Source organism: Prionailurus viverrinus, chromosome X (assembly GCF_022837055.1).
Source record: "Prionailurus viverrinus isolate Anna chromosome X, UM_Priviv_1.0, whole genome shotgun sequence".
NCBI lineage: Eukaryota > Metazoa > Chordata > Mammalia > Carnivora > Felidae > Prionailurus > Prionailurus viverrinus.
Genome location: NC_062579.1, coordinates 114,515,603 through 114,532,780, shown reverse-complemented (window position 1 = coordinate 114,532,780; position 17,178 = coordinate 114,515,603). Strand labels below are relative to the sequence as shown.

Here is a 17,178-nt window from a genome sequence, read left to right as displayed (position 1 = left end):
CATGGCCTGGTAAGGTCTGCTAAACCACAGAAACCCGATGAAGACAGCCTACAGGAGTTTGGTAAGTTGCCTATGTCTTTAAATTTAAGATGATATGGAACAATTTTGAAAAACACCAGGTTATTCTTTTATATCCAAAATGATATAAAATATTAAAAGACAAACTGCAGAAACACTGGAGGGATTCAACTGCTGCAGTCATTTCTGGTTTTTTTTGTTGTTGTTAAACTTTCTTAGTAAAATCCTACTGAGAAAAGTGCTAATTTAAAAAAAAAAAAGAGCCATATAGAAGATAGGAGGGTAGGTAATTAAGTTAGAATTTATGGAAATCTGATTAGGTCTATATTAGACTGAACCCTTTCTCTGAATTATACACATTTGAAAATTATGACACTTTAGAAAACGCTGTCTTTACTTCAGAAAAGCCTTTTTATATATACTGAAAATTAATGACTTTTAACATGTCACAAATTCTTTGCTAAGTGTGTTTTCAAAAACATATAATACAAAATATAGTTTTCTTGGTTCCAAAGAAGGAAGAATTATCTTAAATCCTAAATGTACCGAGATAAAAATTCAAATTCTTTATCCAAAAACGTGAAATATGGAAAGTAAAAACATAACATCTAAAATAAGCTGGTATTATGGCAATACGACTTTCTTTATGATTGAAAGGAAAGAAAGAGTAGATATAGTGTGAAGTTCTATAAAACATTAGTTTTTCTTAAACAGAAAAACAAAAAGGAAACACCCAAGGATGGGCAGGGACTACTTTGGTAGGGACCTATCAAACCCTAGTGATGTGCTCAAACCCAGCGGTGAATCTCAAACATATTCCACGAACACAAAGAATACAGCTGATTTATTTCAAATCCCCAGAATGACAGTTTGAAGAAAAACTTTTATGCAGCTATATAGTATAGAAGAAAATAAGGAGGTCCAAATGTAATTTTAGATTTATAATACAAATCTGATTAAAAACAAAAGAGAACTGATCTAATAAGACAGTGCATTAACCAGACACATTCTTGAATGCAGAGAGGAAACGAGTGTTTGCTTAACACTTAGATTAAAGACTACAGGAGAAATTAAAAGAGTGGCAAATAAAGATAACTCTTCCTTTATGGGAAACAGTGTTTGTCTAGTGATTGGAGCAAGCAGATAAGAGTATAATTACAAAAAAATTACTCTCATGTTATCAAAGATTCTTCTGTTAAAAGTGTGATGCTGCTGTCTAGTGTATAACCATGCAAATCCATGGATACTTGAAGCAGCAGAGGCAAATTCTGGAGCTTTTGGCTCTATGCCTTCAGAAAAAGTTACTCTGTTATTCAAATTTATATTCTGGACTGAGGTTAGTGTCTAGAGCTGAGAATAGGGTTCAATATTCTAAATCCTTTTATCCCTGTCCCCCTAAATGTGTTGCAGGCATCTGAGACTACTACTACTTTGTCCTGTTGGTAGCTCAAAGAATCTGCTAACGATAAAATTGCAGTATGTCTGGGTCAGATACTACATTTTAACAGATTTACCGATATAACTCACATATCAAATTATCCATCCACTTAAGTGTATGTACAATTCAACGGTTTTCAGTATATTCACGTGTGTGCAACCATTACCAGTCAATATTACAATATTTTCTTCACGTCAAAAGGTAATCCCATGCCCTTTAGTTAGGACTCCCCATCCCCTCCAGCCCTAAGCAACCACTCATCTTTTTCTCTATGGATCTACAAACTGCTTTTGAGAAGCTATCAACTCTCTTGGCACACAGAAGCCAAAATGTTGTAATTGTGGACCATTCTTCAGAGTTCAACATAATCCTAAAATCATGACCACATCTACACTCTGGCTACAGAGTTCATATGTACTTTAGAATCTTGAATGGCTACTTTGAAAATACCCTTTATTAGTATTAAAAAAAACTCAGTCAAGAGACTTGTCTCTTCCTATAAAATGCCAACATCTATACCACAGGTACCTTCGTATAGCTAATGTTCCTAGGCCCCTAAGTATTTCTGTTTACTCTTCTAGCAGAAAAGATTGGTCACTGATATTATTGATTATAAATACATGATGAAACAGATATAAGTTCATGAGTAAACATGATTATTCCTCATAACATATACTAGACAATTAGACCATCGATTTTACATTTAACATTATAAAACCCTCATCAATTTTACCAATACCCATGAATCCATTTTCATGTTGTAACAATCACAAATATTTCTATCCAAACTCAAAGTTACTAATACAGAAGAATCTGGTTTTTTTCCTTACATTCAAGGGGACTGGGATGTAGGGATCAAGGTTAAACAAAAGGGATCTTTGAGGTTAACAGCAGGAACACTCATTCCATTGGTTTTAATATTGAGTTGTTCAGGATCTTCCTGGTGAGTAACATGAAGATCCATTCCTGAAAAACACTCAAACTAGACTCAAATTTTTTAAAATGAGGAGCAAAAAGAATAATTAGTATGAAATATTAAGGAACCTGAACCTTAAAATAAGACACTTACTTGTTTTCAAATGCAACTGTTATTGAATCCTCATGAACATCCTTTACAAAAGCCTGTAAGAAAGACACCAGTTACATTAACTTGTAAGCTTAAAGATCATTTGTTTTTAGTTAAATTTTATAGAGATACCAAACATTTTCTGTTTAAGAATAAAATGGAGCTTCAAATGAAAGCTTCAGTTTGTGAGGATGACTCATTCATGGATCACATCTATTAGCTGGCCACCTACTATGTGCTAGGTCCTAGGAATATGGATTAGTTAAAACAAAACATGAAAACAAAACTGCTTGTTCCAGAGGTCAGCATCTAAGGAGTGAAGTAATTGGAAATTACAATGCAGGTATTGAGTACGTACCTCGAGGTGCACTTTAGGCTAAAATTATTGAAAACTAAGAAATTTGATCCAGCACCACATGCCAGCCAGTAAAGATCTCTTGTAACCTATCTTCTTCTCTTTAATACAATTTTAGGAGACTACAATAGTAAATGACTAAGTATAATCTCAAATCTAGGTATATACAAGCACAGTAAATTTTCCTGAACGGCAATATGCTGCTAATGCCACTAAAAAGTCCAATTACCAGAGTTTAATTAAATTCTCAATCTCATAGGCACTTGGAGGAAAAAACAGTAATATAAAGTAGAGGTTTAAATCTTTTAAATCTGATGACGCAATTGCTAGTAATCTGCAGAAAGACATAACAAAAGTAATAGCTAACTAATTACCAAGAATTCTTTAATCAGCATGCCTGTTCTTTAATTCTATAAAATGACATAACTAAAGTAATAGCTAACTAATTATCAAGAATTCTTTAAGCAGCATGCTGTCCGTAATTCTATAAAATTAAGTTTTTAATAGGTGCAGGAAAGGTTGTTTTTGTTTTGACAATTAGAGGAGTAGGATAAAGCATAAAGAAACCCACAGGGGCTTTATATCTTAATTCATTTTATAATGGCTTGAGAGATTTAAGCTTCTTACTCAAATTTGTCCTGTACACGTTTCTCTCCTTCCATGCTTTCTCCCTGCTTGTGGGATTATGGCCAAACTCCTTTTTTGGCTGTAAAAGGCCCTGCGTGACCTGGCCCCACCCCTCACCTCTCCAAGCTTCATCTTTCACATCCCTGGAGGCTGCGGATCCAGCAGTGCGAAACTACTTGGGCTTCTCAGTAAATGCTGTTCCTTCTTACCCACTGTCCTTCCCCTCTTTTCATCTAGCTACCTCTGTTAGTCTCTTAGGTCTTGGTTCAGGTGCCACCGCTTATGCGCAAACCCAGACTAGGTTACATTCCGTCCTTGCATTCTTACAGCATATCCTATGCTCACCCCTACTATAAACTCCCCCCACTATATTACTATTGCTCGTCTCCCCACTAACGGTAAGCTTCCTAAGGTCTTACTTTATTTACTCTCAGACTTCAGAGGACCTACTAAGAACTCAATGAAATGGATCATTGCTCAAGGTGTTCCTATCCTACCCATAGAGAAAAGATTGTGTGTGTGTGTGTGTGTGTGTGTGTTGTGTTCATCAGGGAAGACAAAGTAAAGGTGAGTTTTCTTATCAAACTTGGAAGACTGAGGAAGACTCCGCAACACAAAAGGGAGCGGAAGATGGAAGAAGCATGCCAGGCCTAAGGGAAAATAGGAACAAAGACTCTGAGCTGGAGAAACAGCGTGGGGTGTGATAGAAAGAAATCCTCTGTGGACATGGAAGCAAACACAACTTAATAGGGAAAAAGAATAGCGTTTTCAACAAATGCTGCCAGGACAACTGGATATCCATGTGCAGAAGAGTAAGTTTTTGACTCTTAGACCACATACAAAAAACTAAAAATGTATGAGACCAAAATGTAAGACCTAAAACTATAAACAAACAAGTGATCCAAGGCAAATGTCTTGCTAAAAGTCTTCCAAGGCTTGAAGCTAAAGGCTTAATCAAAAACTTACACTTCTCCAGATACAAAATTAAAATGTATCAGTCAAGTATCAATTAGTTGCTCTTAGGAAAAACAATGGCAGGTGAAGCAGGGCCCTAAAAAACTTTTATATGGAAGCTACATAAACAGAGACACCAGTCTTCTGCAATTATGTTGAAAAGAATAAAAGCAAAGCTATGCTAAAAAAAAGTTCCCTTATAAGATCAAGAGGGACTATAAAATGGAATCCAAGTGTTCTGCTATACCCAACATGGCTAAGTTATTATTTCTAAATTCAGCATGCACATATATTTCTATAGATGCTGATTTAAAGGTGGGGAGGAATCCATATTTTCTTCCCATCATGTTTCCTCAGCTGTATTTAAATCATGAGCACTTTCTACAGCATCTTATGAAAACTCTAGTTTAATACTAACCACAATGTTTTAGTTTAGAATGGGAATAGCAGACCCCCTCCCCATCCACTTTTGAGGGGAGGGAACCCATCAAAGACTAAAATCAAGATTCCTATTATGAGGTGATCCCTTATTCACCAAGAAGGGGCATGATTTGTTTTCATTTACAAAAAATGTTTTTTTTTTTTATTTGTGACAGAATGCGCAAGGGAGCACGAGCACACATGAGCTGGGGGAGAGGGGCAAAGGGACAGTAAGAGATTCTTAAACAGGCTCGATGCTCCATGCGGAGCCCGATATGGGGCTCAATTCTATGACCCTGGGATCATAAGCTGAGCCGAAAGTAGGAGTAGGACGCTCCAGGCACCTGGGTGGCTCAGTCCGTTAAGCCTATGACTACTGATTTCGTTTCAGGTCATGATCCTGTGGTTCGTGGGATCAAGCCCCGATTCCGGCTCTGCGCAGACAGCACGGGGCCCGCTTGGGATTCCTCTTTCCCTCTCTCTGCTCCTCTCCTGCTCGCTCATTCTCTCAAATAAATAAACTTAAAAAAAGAAAAAAAGACTCAGACATTCAACTGACTGAGCCACCCAGGTGTCCTGCTTCTGTTTTCATTCTTGTCTCAAGTTTTATGTTTGCATGTCGCCGCAGCAATTAACATTAGTTCCTTACTGTATACTATGCAGAAAATGTTAAGTCCTTTAGTCAGTCAAGAGAACCTTGTTACAGCTGAATGAAAAACTGTTCTCACTTAATTAGGCATCTTTCCAATACCATTGCTCTATTCTAAAACTATGCTGTCTACCATAGCAGCCACAGGCCATATGTGACTATTTATATTTAAATTAATTACAATTAAATAAAATAAAAAAATCAGTCTCCCAGTCATACTTGCCACATTTCAAATGCTCAATTGCCACACATGCCTTAGTGTCTGTTGTAGTGAGCGGCACAGGTAGAGATCAGTTCCGACATCGCAGAAAATTCCACTGGATGGCACTGATTTAAAAGCATTTTACAAATGTTGGGGACTGTTTTCAAATCCACCTTACTGACTCTAAAGGTCAGTCTCATTGCTTTATTGCTGTTATTTTTATTTTTCTCTTTGCCAAAAAGTTATTGCACAGTTTAATCATACTCATTCACCACATGTGCCTAATACCTAAAAATCAAACGTTCCCTCAAAGCAGGAAGATCTGCAACTGTTGTGACTATTAACAACCAAAGGCTTTCAAAGGCTTTGAAAGCAATTCTGGATGTAGAGTGTCAGAAATGATTTGAATAATCATCACAGCCTACTAGCCCTTGGCTTTCTAGTTAATGAGGCTTATTTGTATGTGGATGTTTGTAGGACTATTCCAAAATCAGTCATTTTTAGTCATTGTTTGCATATTAAGTAAATACAGAAGGCACAGAATACCTTCTTGTTGCTGCTGTAACAAGCTGAATAGAAGAAACTATTGGTTGCATCTGGCCTGCTCTCACACCCAGGAGAAACATCTCCTTGACTTCTGAGGCCTTTTACTAACCTGTTCACGTCCAACCAGGGTCCCATCTTCCTGTGGCTCAACATTCTCCAGTAACCGTTCTTTTGGCCACCCTTCCCTTACCCCAACACTCATACACCCTCGTTCCGTGGACACGTCCAGGGCATTACCACCCTACCCACCACCAACCTGGAAAACTAGTAATCCCCACCTATCTACACCAAACAAAGTTGGTATCAGGGGAGAAGATAGGTTCAGGGGGATCCCTGAGGTTACAAAGACGACAGACGGAAGGGGTTTGAATAGAATGCACAAAGGGAGCTGCACTGTACTGAGAGCCAGGGCTCTTACGGGACTCAGGAAACTTAGTGGTTAAGAGTTTTGCCGTGGGGGCGCCTGGGTGGCTCAGTCGGTTAAGCGTCCGACTTCGGCCCGGGTCACGATCTCGCGGTCCGTGAGTTCGAGCCCCGCGTCAGGCTCTGTGCTGACTGCTCAGAGCCTGGAGCCTGTTTCAGATTCTGTGTCTCCCTCTCTCTCTGCCCCTCCCCCGTTCATGCTCTGTCTCTCTCTGTCTCAAAAATAAATAAACGTTAAAAAAAAAATTAAAAAAAAAAAAAAAGTTTTGCCATGAAGGGGGCGCGCCTGGGTGGCTCAGTGGGTTGAGCATCCGACTTCGGCTCAGGTCATGATCTCACAGTCACAGCTCATGAGTTCGAGCCCTGCATCGGGCTCTATGCTGACAGCTTGGAGCCTGGAGCCTGCTTCGGATTCTGTGTCTCCCTCTCTCTCTCTGTCCCTCCTGTGTGTTCTCTCTCTCTCTCTCTCTCAAAATTAAATAAAACATTAAAAAAAAAGTTTTGCTGTGAAGGAGACCTAGGCTCCAAATTTTGGTTCTACCAGATAAGCTTTGAAAGTCTCCAAGTAGTCTCTGTGCCTCAGACTCCTCAACTGCTAGTAACAAATGGATACAGGGGAACTGGATCTGCCTTATAAGGGTGTTGTAATGAAATCACACATGTCTAGTGCCTACCACAATGCCTGCCTGGCACACAGCTGGCACTAAATAAATGAGAGGTAAAGCAGAGAGGGGTGTATTTTATGAAAGATGCAGAACCATAGGGGCGCCTGGGTAGCTCAGTTGGTTAAACGTCCAACTTCTGCTCCGGTCATGATCTCACGGTTTGTGGGTTCAAGCCCCACGTCGGGCTCTGTGCTGACACCTCGGAGCCTGGAGCTTGCTTTGGATTCTGTGTCTCCCTCTCTCTCTGCCCCTCCCCTGCTCGTGCTCTCTCTCTCTCAAAAATAAATAAATAAATAAATAAATAAAACGTTAAAAAAAAAAAAGATGCAGAACCATAAATACTCTTGCAGTTCAGAAAGTTACATCTCAACAAAAGCACACTAAAGAAAAAAGATTTAAAAATTGGGATACAAAAAGAAAAGACTATTTCCTCAAAGATACTAAATACTGAAAGGTTATTTAGACTCTGAGAAGAAAAGATGTAATGAAAACCTTTAGGGTTTGAGAAAGATGCTAAAGTGCAGTGCTAAAGACAGATACAGGCTCCTCATCAGGAGAAGAAACAAGAAATCAAAAAGTCATTATGGGATCCCCAACTTAACTGGCAACTAGATCAAAGAAGCAGTAGCAGAAATCATACTTACCAAAGTGTGCAATGACAATTCAAACATTACACTACCAGGACTGATGAAGCTAAGAAGTCCATCCCTATTTGGGTGAACTCTTACCCTCCAACTCACACGTCTTCGCTTGGTAAACTCACTAGTCACTAGTCAGAAGAGTGGTTATCATAGAGACAACCTGTATGTACTTCAGTGTTAGCCCCTGATCCCCACAGAACACAGCTACTACACCATCACTGAAGACAACACATGTAGTGCAATGGTAATTCTTGTTAGAGAAAATGTAGAGCACGACAAAATGTCCCTCCTAAAGAAAGCCCACAGGACCAGAGCATAGGGATATAGAATTCAAACCCAAGGCTTCACATACAGAGTGGGGTTATCATTTGTCACCCTTTGAATGTGGCCCTAACAACACAAAGGAATGAATGGAAAGGGAAAAGCACAATTAACCTCATCAACAACCCTTCTCCAACCACAGTACATGTCCAGGATTACTTGACTTTACTTGGGCACTTAACACAAATTCTGAGAAAAATGCATTCTTCCTGATTCATCTTGACTCTAAGATAGCACACAGGTAGAGAGAATAGTATTAACTTTCCTGTGTGCGTATGTATTCAAACTTTTTAATGCTTCAGTTCTTATATGCTCCATATGACAAAAGCAATTTCATAGTGAGGTCAAAGATTTCCAACTTTCTCTTTCCTTAGTAGGAATTCACAGGAAGAATTACATAGTAAAATATCAAGATGCAAGAGGTAATTTAATAAAAAGCTGATACAGAAGCTGCATATGTCATGGCATCTTTGTATGAACAGTAAAAAGTGGTAACATCACCTTGCAACTCTTACAATGGTACTAAGGAGGTGTTACGCTAACAAGATACAATCGGAAGGTTATAATGAAATTTTAAAAAGGGCAGGAAATCAAGTCCAGTTTATTTCTTCAAGTTAAATTTCATCATTTCAGAAATGATGCTATCTGATCTCAAATCACGAATCTGAGAACCCTTACTAGCTATGAGTCTCAGTAGTAAACCACTTACCTAATCTCTTTGTACATCTCTGTCCTCATCTACAAAATGGGAATAACAATAGCACCTCAGGATTGTGGGAGAGGATTAAATGAATTATTCACAGATGTAAAGTGTCTAGAATAGTGCCTGGCACCTAGAAAGCTCTCAGTACCTCTCAACAGTCATGATCATGATCACAGCCATCTCAGAAAACACATTCCCACAGTGGACAGGAACCAGAAACCCAACTATTATGCCACTGAGCTTTGTATTTAAGTAATAATTTGGAGGTTTCTAGAATGTGTGAGCATGAAGTTGGAAAATGCACACTTCGAAAGGGGAAAAATGGTGCTTCCACAAAGACATCAAACCCTAAAAAGGCTAGACTTGGGGAAGAAAAAAAAATGTGGTTGACCTGAATAACCCACTTCCTTGAAGTATAGAACACCTATAATGCAAAGTTAGATGTAGAGACTTCAGAATAAACATGAATAATGCCTTCTGCAAGTTTATTTGTAGTAAAACATGATTTCTAGCAGGCTATGTATGTAGCTAACATGACATGTTGTACCACTAATGTCTTCATTAAAAATACCTCTTCCTGATTGTACATTTTGTCATAAGATAGCTGCTAGTTCAACAATATTACTTACCACATTAAAGTCTGTCCTCAGATACCAAACTTAAAAACATAAGATGTATTAAATTAAAATCTAAAAATAAGAATACAATTTAGCATATTCACACCGTATTACAATATTGAATCAGATGTCACTATAGTTTCAGAAAACTATCTTATGTTTCAAACACATGATTTATCCATCTTTAGTAATATTCATACTAGTATCCAAAACCTAAGAACTTTAGGATATACTAGTACATTCATATCAGAATGACATACGTTCTATATTCTCAATACATTAGAACTCTCATTCCCCCCCAAAGAAACCCTTAACACCAAAACAAAACAAAAGCCACCACTACACTATTTTAGGTAGATGCCCCTAGAATAAAGAACCTATTTCAAAATTATTTGTTTAGGAGATACTTTGGAAAGATTTTGTGACATTTGTTCATGTGTCCTCATGTCTTAAATAACATAAGACTCTAAGTTGTACATGAGACTTTTTCCAAGTCAAAGGAATAAGTAAGCATAAAAGTAGTGGCTCTGACAACTACTAAATGTAACTTTCAAGTTTTTAAGAATAAACACTAGAGGGAAAAATAGAAATGAACTCTCCAATCTTAGAGTTTTGGTTTCATGATTCTGTTAATTGTGAATCTTGAACTTTAGTTGTTTTGCAGAGAAAAGAATCCAAATATTTGCAGCTATACTCTATCCAGTTTATATTGTAAACTTGGACCATGTGCTCAGAAGATGGAGAATCATCACTTGCAATATGGTGGTTGTGTTAGGCAAATAGAAGTGTGAATTCACTTACACTGAAGTTGTTGGAGTTGTTCAGTTTTTAAAGGCTTTTCTTGATGAACCAGGTTCCTATCTTTTCCATAAATGTAATGTTTCTCCGTAATAGTTCATTTTTTATTGGTGTTTTATTTCCCATCTTTTCTGTCCATCTCACTGGACAAGCAACTCGATTTACTTTTTGCTTTACAATTCTTGACAATATTTTGAGTCCTATGAAAAGTTAAACCTCTTCATTATAGAAACTATTTTTGTACCAGCACAGACCATTTGAAGTTTTCTTAAAAATAAACTTTAAGTAAATGTAATAGCAATTTCTCTACACGTATTTGATGTTTCACATTTCCTTCAAGAAACTAAGGGACAATCCATTCTTTTTATTTACCTTCATATTAAGCAAATTCATTAAAAAAATACACACACACACAACTAAAACGGAGGATTAAGAGCAAAGATAGAGGGCATTTCTTATTATAGTCCAATCAGCTTGCAAGCAAAATCACCGCAGCAAATGATAGGTTGCTGGAAGGGAACAATAAATCCTTCAAGACCAGGATGTGCTACTTGCCTTCTCATAGCAGGCAAACTCCACTGAAAGACGGTAAGAGTGGTGCCCAATCTAATATCAGAGATCTATTAGAACACTGCCCAACCATTAACCCCTGGCTTATATTGACTACAGTCAGCACCACAAATCTAGTGAGCAAAACTACCCATCTAGGAACCAGAATGATTCCACACTAACTAGCAGAAATTATTATGGATCACTAAAATAAATGCAAACCAACATTTTGACTACAGAGTCAACATAAACAATTTTATATTGGTGAGACTAACAATATAAATGTTGGGTTTTTCCTTTCATAGCTACAGGTTTTATCTTTTGGCTAAAAGTGTTTCCATACTTTATGCACTTATGAAATACATTGATCTCAAATATCTCCACAGAATTGGTAAATACACACGTATGAAGTCACTTGTTAATTTTCCCATAGCCAATTGAGTCTTCTCTGAAATGTTTCAGTTATGCTATAATAAATTTAAGAAATGTGTTGGTCAATGACAATAGCTAATTTCCACACTTCCTTCCATATGTACCTTCTATTGCCAAAATACTAAAGTGGAATTTTACTTACAGGAGTTATAGAGAAACATTCAAGAGAAAACAAGAATTTATAGATCTACAGTGTAGATCTACTAGATCTACAGTGACTACTACCAACAGATGCTCTACTGATACGTTAAGAATGTTTTAAATCCTCCTTTTGAAAATGTAAGATATTAGATCTGCAATGATGTAACTTAAAAGAGAAAACCCCACATTACTACTATGCATGCCTATTTAAAACCTCAACAATACTGTCCACTGCAACATTACACATTGAGAAAAGATAGTCAAGTATTTGGAGCACAAAGCAATTATTTCTATTCGCGATTTGAAATTCTCTAGTAATAATGTACTCTCAGTTAATTTCCTGAAGTTTCATGGCATATATTCAGGCCTTTCGAGGGTTAAAAATTGTTTCCTTAAGTAGCAGAGTTGCTAATAATGTTTTCAGACGCTGAAGCATCTGTATTCCTGAATCTGGCCGCATTTATAACAAGGGAGGGGGCCGCCAATATTCAAGATTACAAACTTCTCTAATGCATTACTCGGATATGTCAGGGTCTTCCTGAAACTTTTGGATCTCAAAAATCTCTTCTGAAATCCACAAAGCGAGGTCACTAAAAATCAGTTGCCATTGTGATTCGGTACCGACTACAGCTTCTTACTCCTCTTTCTTCACACCCCTTGCCCAGAACAGTGGAGCTCTCCGAAGTCCCAACGCTGGACCACCGGAAAAGAGAAGCCAAAAGAGATCTCAAACCCTCTGTGAGACGCAGGAGGCGGCTCGACGGAAGCGCCCCCAGCTACTCAGCAACTACCCACACGTCAGGCCCGGATCCCACGGTGAGAGGATATTTAGGAAAGGGAAATAAGCCGTCGCCGTCACTTCGCGCGGATACCGGCCCTTCCCGCCGGGATCTTGTACCTGCCGCCGGCCCTGGCCCATCCCCAGCTCTCCCTCGGCCCCCGAGAGGACACGCTCTTCTCCTTGCCCGCTCTCATTCCGATAGGCGCCGGGGCCTCTTATAGGAGAGGCAGCGGGGCTCGAGGGGCTTCCTACAGGCCCCAAGTCCGGTTCTTCTCTCCCAAACATCCCAACGAGCGCACCGTGACCCCCGGGCGCCGCGCTCGGGAAGAGGGCCCCAGGCCTGCCTCCCGCCGAGGCCGAGAAGAAAAGGGAGGGAAAGAAGGACGAAGATGGGGCCTGCCCTGGAGCCAAGTACCTTGTAGAAAGCGCCATTGGAGCCCCGCACTTCCACCACCAGCTCCTCCATCTTCTCGAAAGCCCTGCTCGCGCCGGGAGCCCGCCCCCGAGAGGTGGGCTGCGGGCGCAAGAGGCCCAGCCGCCGCCGCCGCCGCCGCGCTCCCGCACGCCCCCCGGCAGCGGCGCCGCCGTCACCGCCGCCACCCGCGCTCGCCGTCGGCTCACCGCCCGCTCGGAGGCGGCCCCTCACCGGAAGTGAAACCGAAACGGAGCCGAGCGCCTGACTGAGGCCGAAAGCTCCGGCCGCTCCGCGTGTAAACAGTGAAACAGCGTCACGTGACCGACACCGCCCCTCCCCCCGCGGGCTTGGCCCCCCCTCGGCCCCGCCCTCTTTCTCCCCGCGGGCCCAGGAGCGCGCGCATGCGCGCTGCTTGGAAACCGGCTGGGGGCCGGGCCACACGTACTGCGCGCGGGCTAGGCGTGCGCGGGCTCGTTGGAGGCGGGAAGGCGGGAAGGGCGGTGACAGGTCGCACCGCGGGCTGAGGTCGCGCCGCTTCGTGGCGCCTGGCGAGGGCCAGAGCGCCTATTCCTGTAGAGGGTCAGGTGGAGGCGTGGGAAAGATCCTCCTGTAGTGATCAAGTGTATTCACTTATTCGAAGTCTGGGCTGGCTTAGGTTGGAGGCTTTTTTTTTTTTTTTTTAAGTGGGGCACATCTAATTGAGCTGGAGGTGGAGTACGGGTCAAGCCTAAAGGTGAAGAATTAGATCGAAGACGACTTTGAACTAGTTACAGTGGCAACCACGGTGACGCAGGCTTGTGTGGCCCTTAGAGGCAGAAGGTGAGAATAACGCCGCCCCCTCCCCCAAGAGATTTTGGTTTGTCCTATGGATACATCCTGTGTCCTCTGAGACACAGCGGATTGTGTCAGGACCTCTGCAAATGTTAGTCCTCCCTCAGACCCGGCACTGACCCAAGTGCTTCCCTTCCGTCAATTCACTTTCATACTTTTACTTGACATACGTTTAAAAAAGAAAAAAAAAAAAGAATGTCTTAAGCACTTGTTAATTCCTTTACAGTTTATTTTCCTATTATTTTGCCCCTACTGTATACCCACCCTGTACAGGGCGTCGGGGTGGGCGTTTGTACAGCAGTCAGGTGACCTGTCTACCAGGGACAGCGCACCTGTTTCCTTGCAGCTCTCCCCTTTTACCCGCCCCCCCCACAGTACAACAAACCCCAGCTTTTTCTCATTCCTGTTTCTGCACTGTCCTTGTATCCACTTTGACCTAGGTTTCTTTTGGAAGGCTTTTATCCAACTGAGACGTTTATTGAGCCCCTACCACATACCGGGCATTGTGATAAGTACTAGTGAGAAATTGGTGAAGAGAAAAAAAAAAAAAAGATTGCCAGCATTTAACTGGGAATCCAGAGGCATAGGTGGACATAACTAAATTATCAGAAAAGTAAATGTCGAGTTGCAACTGTGATAAGGGCTATGAAGAACTAGATACCCCTAGAATAGTGGGACAGGACCCAGTCTGGGGTGGGGGAGGGGTGGTCAAGGCTGGGAAATGACTCCAGCTAGAATGTGACCAGAGAGAGTTAACTGGCAGCCCTGAGCTGGTGGAGGTGGCGTGAACGGCCCCCAGGCAGATGCCCCAGAATTAGAGGCATGCTTGGGCCTCCGGTTCCCTTCCCACCCCACTCCTAGTCAGAGCAGCAGTGTCACTGGGGTGGAGCTCCAGTTTTACAGCAGCGGATCAAGGGCCACATTCCTTGAGGCCACAGTACACAGGAGTGACCCATTGGAATAGTCACAAGATGTGAAGACCGCAGGACGGCTGGACGGGGGCAGAGCATATGATCTTTCACCCTGATGTAGTGAAAGGGGACAGATTGATTAGAATGGTCATACCCTGCACGTGTAGGGTGTTATTCAGTTCACCCAGGAGTTTCAAATGCTACCGGCTCTTCACAACCTCTACAAGCCATGCTAAACCTGGTGCTGTTCCCTGAACCTATGATTCACTCTCATGCCTCCATGTCTCTACTCACACACTTCTGCTTTCCCAGAACCACCCTTCTCCTTAGGGTTATCAGATGGATTCCTATTAGCCAGTTATTTTACCTCAGGTGCAGGGAATTCAGTTAACTTTGCTCCTCAATTCGCAGCACATTATCATCATCAGTCCCTGCCAGGCCCCTGTCCCATTTACATTATTTTATATTATTATTTTCCCTCATCTTAATACCCACTTTCATTCTTCCTCTAGATACCAACTGCAATGTGTTGGTATAGTTCCTTGATAGTTTAAGACCTGCAGTGTTTTGTGTATGCTTTTACATTTACAGAGATGGTATTGGACTGGAAACGTTTTTCTTACTGCTTTCGCTCAACCCTGTGTTCTCGAATTATATCCACATTGCTGTGTGTACACCTAGTTTTTTGCTTCTTCCTGCTGCTGAGTATTCCATAGATTTTACTGATACGTTTCCCTAGTGCCGGGCATCTTGGTTACTGCCAACTCCCTGCTGTCACACTGTGGTGAAAACCCTTGTGAATGTGTGTACGAACCTTTGCAAGAATTTGTGTGTGTCTGTGCTCTCGCAGAACTTTGTACATATCTCCTGCTTCCTCACCACACTGCTTGGCACATTGCAGGGATTCGGTAAATGTTGAAATACCTCTCCTGGGATGCTTGATGTACTATGATCACTTATTTGTATTTCAGTTTCCCTCACTGGACTGTGAGTTCCTTCCAGGAAGGGAAGATGTCTTAGTTTTCTTTGTATTCCTGACACAAAGTGGTTGATTTTAGGAAATGTTTGATGACTGAGTACCTGCCTAGCCTCACTTCCTGTATGTACATGCTCTTAGTCTTGCCCGCTTAACTCCGTCTTAGCCTGTTCTGATCTCTAGCTCTTGAAACGCCCCGTTTCAAGACAGCTTAGCTGAATTCAGACACGGACTCAGTTCTGTTTGTGAGCCTGCTCCTCTCATATTCTGTCTCTCTCAGTCACTGGCAACCCTTTCTTCAAGTTAGTTTCCCAGGCCTAAAGCCGAATCATTTTGTCCCTTTCTCACACACACCTAGTCCCATCAGCAAATCCTTTCGGAGTCTACAATCCATTTGTCACCACTTGTGCCACTAAGACCATGTTCCAAGCCCCCATCTTCTCTTACCTGGATGAGGGTAACAGCTTCTCTGGTCTCCCTGCAGCCACTCTTACCCTCTTGTCTATTCTGAACACAGAAGAGACCGTGACCCTATTCAGGTGTCTGTCAAGCCACTCTGCCACTTAAGACCCCTCCAAGTTGTTCCCTAAGTGTCTCAGGGTAAAAGCTAAAGTGCTTATTTATTCTGGACTCAGTGCATTACATACTCTGGCGTCTTATCTGTCTCACCTTCTACCTCCTCCTTCACTCCATTCCAGCCATACTGGCTTCTTTGCTGTTTCTTCAAAACACCAGGTGAGTTCTGTCTCCTCTCACTAGAATGTAAGCTCGGTGAGAACAGAGATTTTTGTTTCTTTTATTCACAGCTTGTCCCCAGTGCCTAAACACTACAGTGTTTGGAACATAGGAGGTGCTTACTAAATATTGACTGCATGAATGAATGCATATGAATGCATGAATGAACGAATGAATGAATGAATACGTGTTGAGGACTCAGCTCAGATCAAGTCTGCTCCCATGCCCGTGTTTATCTGATATTGGAATTGATGCTTCAGCACTTCTAGCCTTGCCTTAGCCCCTAGTTTCCGTTAAATTGCTGCCTGTTGTCTTTGCATTGATTTATTCTGTGTTATTTCCTGCTCCTTCGCAATTTGAGCCCTCTGAGTCTTTTTCATGCCTCAATCCCAGCTGAAATGCCCTTTGTCCTTTCTAATTCTAGAAATCCTATGTATCCTCTAGGACCCAGCTAAAGCTTCCCTTCTTTCATGACGCTTTCTCTGACAATTTCACCTCACTTTGACCTCTCCTTCGAACTAGATATTATAAACAAAATGTTTTTTTTAAAAATTAATAATCTTTGTGTTTTAGAACAGTTTTAGATTTACAGGAAAATTGAGGCAATAGGAGAGAGTTCCCGTATCAGTTTCCTGACACCCCCTCCCAGTTTCCTCTGTTATTAATATCTTGTATTATTGTGATACATTTGTTGCCACTGATGAGCCAATACTGAGACATGGTTGTTAACTGAAGTCCATAGTTGACATTAAGGTTCACTCTTTGTGTCGTACAGTGTATGAGTTTTGACAAATGCATGATGTCATGCCTCCACCATTACAGTATCATATAGAATAATTCCACCACCCTAAAAATCCCTGTGCTCCACTTGTTTATTCATCAGTTCAACCCCCTAACCCTTGGCAACTACTGATCTTTTTACTGTGTCCATAGATTTGCTTTTTCCAGAATGTCACGTGCTTGG

The 17,178-nt window shown here is 41.3% G+C and overlaps 1 protein-coding gene across 16 annotated transcripts in view; it reads right to left on the bottom strand.

Annotated features, from left to right (window-relative positions):
- The window catches only part of FMR1 (fragile X messenger ribonucleoprotein 1), a 50,808-nt gene extending 37,765 nt beyond the window's left edge, over positions 1-13,043 (bottom strand). For 6 of the 16 annotated variants that reach the window (XM_047843470.1, XM_047843471.1, XM_047843476.1 and 3 more), the window contains exons 1-2: positions 12,762-13,039; positions 2,526-2,578 (exon numbers count right to left, since the gene is read on the bottom strand). In XM_047843470.1, the coding sequence (XP_047699426.1) occupies positions 2,526-2,578; positions 12,762-12,812 (104 nt within the window). In that variant the 5' untranslated portion in view covers positions 12,813-13,039. Of the gene's footprint in view, positions 1-2,525; positions 2,579-12,761 lie in introns of all 16 variants that reach the window. The other 10 variants (XM_047843482.1, XM_047843484.1, XM_047843472.1 and 7 more) reach the window with 4 other exon arrangements.
- Positions 13,044-17,178: the final 4,135 nt, after the last annotated feature.